General features: G+C 37.7%; 1 protein-coding gene across 1 annotated transcript in view; it reads left to right on the top strand.

Moving 5' to 3' along the window:
- RALGPS1 (Ral GEF with PH domain and SH3 binding motif 1) overlaps positions 1–10013 on the top strand; it is a 120273-nt gene that overhangs the window by 31548 nt on the left and 78712 nt on the right. Inside the window, exon 8 of the mRNA XM_059828971.1 lies at positions 104–230. Coding sequence (XP_059684954.1) covers positions 104–230 — 127 coding nt within the window. The remainder of the gene's footprint in view (positions 1–103; positions 231–10013) is intronic.

The raw sequence follows: 10013 nt of genomic DNA on the forward strand, positions 1-10013 counted from the left end.
CTTTCCTTTACTGTGGGTGATTCAAGAAATTACTATTTGTTGATGTCTTTGTGTGGATTCATCTTTCAAAATTTTATGATCTCCTTCACTTTTTTCTATGTAGCTTTTGAATCGCAAAGAGAAGACCACCTTTGAGAAGTTAGACTATTTACTGTCTAAGGAAGATAATTATAAAAGGACACGAGAGTACATCAGAAGCTTAAAAATGGTTCCTACTATTCCATATTTAGGTGAGTGTGAACAATTACCTTATTTATCTGGAGGTCATTTTGAGTGACAAGCACTAATGTAGCATGTTGTGCACCTGAAGAACACTGTATATGGAAGGTATGGTTCACTTCATTTGATATTTAGAAAAATTAGATCTGGTGGAGATTTTTAAGCTATACACTGTCTAGGATCTCTGACTTGTAGAAGTTTTGTGCATTACTGACACCTGAAACTACATGTCTTTGTTTACTGTCCTTTTGATGTCTTCAGAATTTGCAAGAGCATTGAGTTTCAGAAGAGTCTTGAGTACAGCATGGTTTAAGACCTTGTTCCTCTAGCTTTCATTTTTGCTGGACTGTTTTTTTCAGATGCCTTATAACTTGGTAACTCTAAACTGTAGTTGTTGGTTTGTGTCAGTTTCATGTAAATACTTTGAAAAGAGATACAAACTGAATAGTCAATTCAGTTGACTGACGTGTCTTTCCAGTATTCTCTTGTATTATTCACCTAGACACGCTATATCATTATTTCCCCAACAGCTCTTTTAACTCACAATTCCTGCCCATTACTGAACTTTGCTAGCATTCCTGAGGAACACTGCAAAAACCAGATTCCTGTTGAACAAGGCCATTCAGACACTGGAATGTCTTTCTAGTGAAGGGTTTTTTAAAAGAAAGAGTTAATCGAAGAAGTATTTAACCATGTCTTCTGTAAGCTATATAATAGAAACAATAAAATAATTCATTGTAATTATTTGCTAGTGCTCAAGAAAAGACAAACACAGTGCTTTTTCTATAGCAGTCCACGTATGCAAAGCACGGTCCTGGTGAAGTAATTGTTTTGAACATTCTGTAAATATGACTTCCAGTAAAAGTGTGTTTAAAAATAATCAAACTAAGTCTGGAATTTCCATCACAGATATTCAGCACAAGTCACTAACGTTTGACAAAGTTATAAGCAACAGAATATAGCATAAAGAGATGTCTTAAACATTTTAAAGTATTGGTATAACCACAAACTCCAGTTCTAATGCAGCTTTTTTCCTCATCTAACATTATTCAGCCTTGTGCTTCAGCCACATGAATTCCACAAAATCAAATGTGAAATACAGTTTTACCAAAAGTACTAGGAAGGGCTGTTATTCCTGACGTAGGAATTCCAGTTAATGATCTGCAATTACAGCCACACATATGAGAAGAAAATCTAAGTATTCTAGGAATGATACATAACCATTCTTAGAGAATCGTGTTGTATTCCTAGAAGGCTTCTTATCATTGTGATACTTGCTACTTAGCATGAGCAAACCTGACATATTCATAGAATTTCAAAAAGATATATGAGGAAAACTCTACTTTTTGCATAGGCTTTTTAGCACCACAAGCTTCTTTGTAGCCTTAAAGTATTCAAGGGACTACAAAAAACCTCTTTATGTGAATGTGTAATCACTCAAACCAGTCAGTAGCTTGATGTAGTTTGCAGCAGGCTTTTTGGAATCTTCATCCCTTGGCTTTTTTGCTGTTTATTCTGTTGATTTAGTGCATATACTTCAGAATAAATCCATGACACGTGGTATTGTGTTTATTTTAAGTGGTTTGGAGATAGTTTTTTGTTCGGGTTTTTTTGTTCGCCTGCCCACCCCACCGCCCGCCAAAGCAAGGGGTATAGATCTTTAAAGGTAAGATCCTTTCCAAATTGTCATTTGCAGAACTGCTTTTGTTCTTTACCAAGAGACTGTTAGAGAAGAAAACAAATGCGCCAAGCCTTGTTGACAAATATGTTGTCATGGACAGCCTGATTTAAAAGCTGAAAAGGCAGTTTATTAGGTTAGGATGTAGAGGATATGAACAATTGCTGGGAATATTTTACTTATTGTATTTATATTTATGAAGTGGAAGACTGGCATAAATTCAGGATTGTACAGTTTTCATGCATTTGCGTACCATTTGTATAGAGCTGTCCTGACAGTTAGTCTGTTAAGCTGTCTTCATCCTTCTTTGAAGGAATAAACTTTGAATTCAGGCTTGGTTTGATTCTGGTCAAGGTTAAAATCATAAAATGCTGTATCTTTTCTGCTAATCTTCTCTTCAAGGTTGTTTGCATAGGTCCAAAAAGGCTATGTCTACATGACATACCAGAGCTCACGTCCATTTATTTCAAGCATGTTCAAAATTGTCATCTGGACAGACTTCTCATATCGTGCAACCTCTTTGCATTACTCCTTTCTGTGTTACAGCAGTTTTGTTAGTGCTTACAGCTGATGGTTGCTTTTCTATTGGTTTTGTGTTTATGCTGCTTTTTGTCTGTGCTTTTTTGGCTGAAGAATAGAAGTCTTGGTAGCTTTAATGATCACTGAAAGCAGAATTTTGTTTCTTCCCTGTGGGGCTTTCTCATTAGATGTGCATAAAATATACCTTATTCTTTATCCACATCTGTAACGAACAATGCTCTGGAGAGCTTCTCTAGCTGAGAGTTTGAGGGGAAACAAGGCCCTGTTTTTTCTGATGATCCTTAATGAATTGATGTAGTGATAGGGATCATATGTTCTGCATGGATGAGATACCTGCCTGATAAGAATTGGTCCAGGTACCTCCCTATATTCTTGTACTCCAGCATCAACTGTAGTGCTGCTATGAGCATCCTAATAGTCTCTTAGATGTAATTTGTTTTCTGTTTATGTTGTACAACTGAGGTACATTGACAAGCCCTGTAAGGTTCTAACTCTTGGATCCCTGAGGATTCCAGGACCCAGATTAGGTGGTGCTGCGGCCTGAGGGAAGATTTTAGAAAACTTTAATGGTAGCTAAGCTAGGTCTTAAGCCCCAGAGTTTATTACACAACATGAACATACAGCAAGAGTATTCTAAATGCTTTTCTTGCAGAAAGTTGGAATGATTGTTTAAAATTTGTACTTAGTCTGTAAGAAACATATAAGAATTAAAAAAAAAGAAAGTATTTGTTTAATAAAGTAAAAAAATTGGGTCTATTTGCTTTTTTTCAGTCTCAGAAACAGTTTTTGGTATGGCACATGTGAGACGTGTGAAGACTGTGTACTGAATTCTAGAGAAAATTGTTTTTTTTAAGACTTTGGTATATGGCCACAACAAAACCAGAAGTCTGAACAAGAGACCATGTCTTCACAGGCGTATAGGTGTTTAACACCTTTCAGAAAGTATGTAAGAGTAAGACACATATTTATTTCTGAGAACTTGCCTAAATGATGGTTTTACTCATACTTTTTCTTCTCTACTGTCCTGAAGCATTAGATGGTCTACTAGATCACGAAAGTTTGCAAATCGTATTTAAAAGTAAGACTTTCAACAAAGACAGAAAATGGGGTTCTGTCATTGGTATAGCTTGCAGATTTTGAAAAATCTGTCCAATTTGCATTACCAAACAGATCTTCTAGAAAAATAAAAACCAGGAAAGGGTACCCATGAACACTTTTTTTGTACACAAGAGAAGAGAAGATGTGTACGTACTTTTGGAATGAGTATTTATCTCAGGTGCTAAAGAAATATATGTGTAGTTCAACTTGAAGATGTGTTAAGAGATCTACAGTTAAAACGCTGTCCAGTGTTGATAGTCTCCTTTTCTTTTGTGACATATACAAAGTAGCCATTTGACAAACTGTTTTTTGGTCAGTATTTCACCTGGGAATACTTTTGCACCCAGGTTGTTGTTAGCGAATGTAGTCCACGTGGTTTTGAGACTTTGTGTACTCTCTGGCTTGCTTAGTCTCCACAGGCAGCACCAGACCTACTCTCCTGTCAGAGTGAGGTATTTGTGACTTTAAGGTTTACCAGTGGGAAAACTGAGGTTTTGTTTCTGTTAAATCCTTCACTTTGCTACTAAGATGGTAAACAAAGAACACTAGAAGTAGCAAAATCTTTTCAAAGAGGGCATCCACAGGTTACATACACTTGCTACACTGCATTTTTCTTTTATCATGGAAGTTCTGATTCAAATTCTATTTTAATTCAGAAAAAAAACCGGGAAAAAAAGAAAATCAGAATCCAGAAAATATTTTTAAAAAGCAGAAGAGCTCAGGAAGTTTTTGGTTTATTTTGTGAAGAAACTATGTTACACATTCATATAATGAACTATGTTCTGGCTTTATTAGTTATTTAGGATGATGCTAAGCTGGAGCTAAAAAAGGTAAGTGTTTTTAAATCACTGAACCTGAATCATTAGAGCTCAAGAATTCTGCATGGGCTTCCTGGGCCAGAATTGCTGCCTTTGTATTAGTGACCCTCAGTGCCTCAGTGGATTTCTCTTTCATGACCTCATGCACTCTTTCTTTAAATACATGTAAACTCCTTCCATCCACAGCACCCAGCTGGGAAGGATTTCCTCAGCTCTGTCCAGTACCACATTCTTTTGCTTGATTTGAACATGGTATTTTCTACCTTTACTAGATAAACCCTACCTTGTTCTTTATGCAATTTCTTCAGGCTACTCCAGACGTTATGGATTTCAGTCATTATCTTTGTTGTCTTCATACTAAATCTTCAGTTACCTCTCTTCCAAAAGGAAGAGTCCTTGGATTACTTGCTTATGCCTTGTACAGATGCCATTTGTCATCCTTGACAACCTTCTGTGGCAGCGTTTCAGTTCTAGATCCTTTTTTAGGGGAAGAGAGTGCATGCAAAATTCAAGATAAAAGTGCACGTTAGATTTATACAGTGACTTCAGAAAGATTTTTGTGTTCTGCTTAATAATTCCTAACATTCTGTTAGCTCAAAGTTTAGTAGCAATCAAAAAAGCAAGTTGTTTTCAGGAACTGTTTACTGTAATCCCAAGATGTTGCCTTTATTGGCAATTACTTGGTCTTGTTTTTCATCTTCTGTCTTATTGTCCAAGCAGTCTGTCTCATAAATTCTTCTGCAGGTTCCTCTCAGTCAGCCCTTCTCTTTGCTCCCCTCAATTAGTTAATGTCATCAGCAGATTTTTGCTCCATTGTTCATTCCCATTTCGAGGTCACTTATGAATACCTTGAACAGCATGAGTCCCAGCACAGAATCCTGTAGATAACAGTCAGCAGTGCTTATGTAAAATATTTCTTAGTAAATAAATTTGATGGCCATGCCTAATGGCCATACTTAAAAAAAATGTATTGAAAAATTGGTATGAGTTATTGAAACTTCTTTGAAAATAATTTCAGGTTTGAAGGAATGTTTAGCTTATCAAAAGAGAATATTCAAAGGGGACTTGTTTCAGTGAGTAAGTATGTTCTTGGGGAAGACAATATTAGGTATGGAAAAGCTTCTTCAATCTGTCTACTTGTTCATTTAAGCAGACAGATTAATAGATCTATGTTAGGAGTCAATAGTGAACTTACAACACTGAATGAGAGTGACAAAGTCTCTGAAGATTGCAGAGTTCATGCTGCAGAGCCGCATTTCATGCTGCAGAGCCTCTTGTCTCTCACTGCAAGATGGTTCCTTAGTTATGGGATATCAGTTCTAATTCCATCTGGGGCAGTCTGAGATTATGTTTGAGATGTGCTGGAGAACATGCTGGGGAGTTAAACAACTGTTTAAGTTGACCAAATACTCTGGTTTCTAGAATTGGCTCACAGCCTTGTGTAAGAAATGCTTTAGTGCTATGCAGTTACTGGGACATCACGCCAAACCAGTTTTAAATAAATTGAAAATGAAAATGTTTCTGAAATGGACAAAAGTGTTACAAGCCTAATAAAAGACATTGTAATGAAAGCAAAAGGAAAAAATCCACGTTACTGAGTTACAGGGCTGAATCTGAAATTCCTGCTGGTGTCTAGCCAACCTCCTTTAGACTTATCCTCCTGCATATGTTGTACCTCAGGTTTCGTACATCACAGAGAGCCTTTCCCTGGTGATTGCAAAGACTAAGCAGTGTTGCTGCTCTTTTAAACTAAGGTTTTCCCTGCTTCCTAAGAGGTGCAGTTGAACCTTTGTGTAACCAGATGAGTACAGGAGACAACAACTGGTATGTTTACAACCTCAAGCTATAACATGAGAGATTAAGATATTCCTTACTATGTGTAAAACTACTGTGTTAAAACATCCAACAGTTGTTTTCTTTTCAGACAGATCTTCCAAGTTTAAACAAAAAAGAGAAAAATCATGAGATTGGCAAGGCTGTGGTCTGGACTGTTGGAAGTATTTAGCCCCAGTATGATCTAAGAAAAAGTAGCAGTCACATTGTTTTGAAAATTCATAGGTGCAATGACTAGCTACACCTTTTTTCCTGTCTTCACTGTAGGTGATCTTTTAGGTTGTATCTGTAGTTAAAGAAAGGACAAAGATGGGTATGTTCTGTTGCAATCATCAGATTTCACTGAGTTGTGGTGTTTCGTTTTGTTGGTTTTTTTCTTGGAATATAACAATGGGGATAATGCTGAAAACTTTGATAATAGAACAGTTTCAGGAGAGAACTTGTATGAAGTATGGGTATAAGAGAACAATGAGTTATCTTCTGAAGTAACTTACATCTTGTGAGATAGCCTTTTGTCTAAATGCTATGGGTGAAGCCCCACTGTTTAGTTCCTGATATACAGATAATGTATTAGTTAACAGCATTTTTTTTACTGTTCTGAAAAAGGTAGAGATACTTCAAAAAGTCAGAAGAGCAACCTATGTTTTTAAGAGATTTGCAGTTGCAGGACTATTTCTACAGTACTTTGTGAAATAAAGGAGCAGTACTGGAGAACTGAAGCTGTTAGAACTCTTCTCCATTGTGCTGCAGCTCTCTCCTTCTGTATAAACTCACCGGATGTGCTTTTGCGAATGATAGGAAAAAGTTTTGTATGTGATTTTTAGACAGCATAGTGTTGTCAGAGATGTACTTCTTTGGGGAGTGATGAAACAAGAATATAATTGAAAGAATTGGAAATAATTAGAGAAACATGGGAAAAAATAAGACCTTTCACGGTTTACAGTAGTGAAATGGTGTATCTAGTGCAAACAGTTCTGTTGCGTGAATCTGAAAAAAAATAGGCATAGTGAAATTTTGCAAATCTGTGATTCTGCCAATATACTTGCCAATAACTTACTTCACTGTATAAGTTCAAAAGCAATTAAACATAGGGAATTTGGATATGCCAGCCTCTGGGTTTGTTTAAAATTATTTTATGCAAATTTAATGCAAAAAAAGCCATGTTAAACATTGGGATGTGGTTTTGGGGTTTTTTGGGGGGTGGGGTTTGGGGTTTTTTTCTTTTTTTTTTCCATCTCTAGAGGGCTTATCTGACCAAGCCTTAGCTAAATTATGAAATAATGATATGGTACTTATTGTTGTCCCACTTCGATGGCCTACGCTGAGCCAAGCAAAGTTCCAATTGGTACATACCTTTCCTGAAGAGAATCTGTGTAGTAACACAGACAGCTTTTTTCCAATGCCTTTGATTTCAGTAAATATGTGTGTTTAAAACGTTGCCCTACAGCACTTCTGCAAAGTATTTTATTACGATGTAAATATGAATTTTTAAGTATGGTAGTAACTAACTCATTAGGTACAACTGGACGTATGTTCTTGTTCATTTGGACCTTGCTTTCTGCATCCTTTCCTCTCCCTCCTTCCCATCCCCAACTGGTTTGAATGTGTCAGATATCCTCAGTTCTTTGTCAGCCAGCTCAGCCACAGTTCTTGTTGTGAACATCACTCTGGGCCAATGATACAACAGCACAATCCTTTTTTTCCTCTCCTCCATTTTCTAAACTATTCTGTACTCCAACTTTTTTTTGCTAGTGAATTTTTTAAATATAAGTGTAGATACACAAAGCTTTCTTGTGCTACACACACTGCCCTATCACCCAAAATCCTGGTTCTTTCCTGTGTTGTAAGGCTTTTGACATTGTTTCCCACAATCCTCGGTGACAAACTTGTGGTTTGGTATGGACTAGATAGGTGGACTGAAAACTGGCTGAATTGCTGGGCTCAAAGGATTGTAATGAGCAGCATGAAGTCCAGCTGGATACTGTTGGCCAGCAGTGAGCCTCAGGGCTCAATACTGAGTCTGATGTTGTTTAGTATCTTCATTGATGACCTGGACAATGAAAAATAGTGTGCCCTCAGCAGATTTGCAGATCATACAAAACTGAAAGGATAGGTTGATAGACCAGACAATTTTTCTGCCATTCAAGAGGACTTCAACAGACTGGAGAAATGGAGGGCCAGGAACCTCAGTGAGTTCCCTGAAGGGAATTGCCAAGTCCTGCATCTGGGGAGGGCTAACGCTATGTACCTGTATAAGCTGGGGGCTGACTGGCTGGAAAGTAAGTGAGTCAGAAAAGGACCTGGTGGGTGTCAAGCTAAGGTGGCTAGGACAGCATCCTGGGTTGCATTAGGAAGAGTGTAGCTATCAGGTGAAGAGGAGGTGATTCTTCCCTCTACTCAGCACCAGTGAGGCCACATCTAAAATACTGTGTCTGGTTCTGAGCTTCCCAATACAAGACACAAACATACTGGAGTAAGCCCAGCAAAGGACCAGAGAGACACTTAAGGGCCTGGAGCATCTGTCACAAGGAGAGTCTGAGGGAAGTGAGATTGTTTAGCCTAAAGAAGAGAAGGCTTAGGGGGGAAATATTATCAATGTCTATAAAAATCTGACTGGAGGCTGAAAAGATGATGGAACTAGACTGTTTTCAGTGGTATCTAGTAAATGGACAAGAGGCAATGAGCACAAACTGAAATACAAGAAATTCCAATTAAACTTAAGGAAAAGAACATTTTTATGGTGAAGGTGGTCAAACACTGGAACAGGTTGCCCAGAGAGGCTGTGAAGTTTCTTTCCTTGGAGATATTAAAAGCCTTACTGGGTAATGCCCTGAGCAACCTGCCCTTAATGAGCATCCTTTGAGCACGGGAGTTGGACTAGATGATCTCCAAAGGTCCCTTCCATCCTCAACTATTGTGTGTGACAAGTACTGCATGTCAGTCAAATGCTTTATTTTGTGCAACTTCAAGACTACAGACTGCAAAGAATCTCAGGATACTTCTTAGGTAGCTCATTCAGCCTCTTCAGATCCAGGCAACTTCAGCACTCTCAGTCTCTTTCTCTGCATCTCTTTTCTCTTCCTCAGAAAAGAGACAGAGGTGTCTTAAGCTTATGAGAGAAGTGACCATTTTTAGATGAAGACTTGAAATTGAAATGTCTTTGTAAAGCAGACCAGGGATTTTTTTTGTTGCTTTGATTTGGGTCCACCCTACAGCTCTGTCTATGCTTCACCCATCTTTAGATGAGAATTCGATGGTTTCTTATGATGCTAGTTGTAGTTTTCCTCTAGCTATCGACTGTATTTCTCAGTAGTATTTTAATCTGGTGCTTATTTTCCTTACAGGTTAACTATTCAAGCCCACCATTATATGGTCTGTCCTTCACTTTTCATTGAAAATAGCATCTGCGAGTGCTATCATACTAGCTGAAAGTGTGGGTAAGAGTGAAGTTCCTATGACTAAGCATTCTTTAAAAGGCTTTTTCTTCCTCATATTCTTTTCCAGGGAGGAAACACATATGGCTAATGCATTGTTCGTTTTTCTGTGTCTGTATCTTAGTCTGTGGGTTATGTGTTGTGCTCTACCCAGATATGCTGTGGTAGCATGTTTCCAAAGGAGCACAAGAAGAGGGTGGAGTATGAACATGACCTAAGGATATTGGTATGCTAAAGTATTTTCAGGAAGTTTTGATTATTTAGTTATAGACATACAGTAAGTTGAATGTGCATACACACCACACACACTGAAGAACTCCTAAGTGACTCTTAAGGTAGTCGTCAGTATACAGTGTGTGTTTTCTTCTGGCAAAACTAGCGGTTAGTTGTAGT

Source organism: Gavia stellata, chromosome 24 (assembly GCF_030936135.1).
Source record: "Gavia stellata isolate bGavSte3 chromosome 24, bGavSte3.hap2, whole genome shotgun sequence".
Lineage (NCBI taxonomy): Eukaryota > Metazoa > Chordata > Aves > Gaviiformes > Gaviidae > Gavia > Gavia stellata.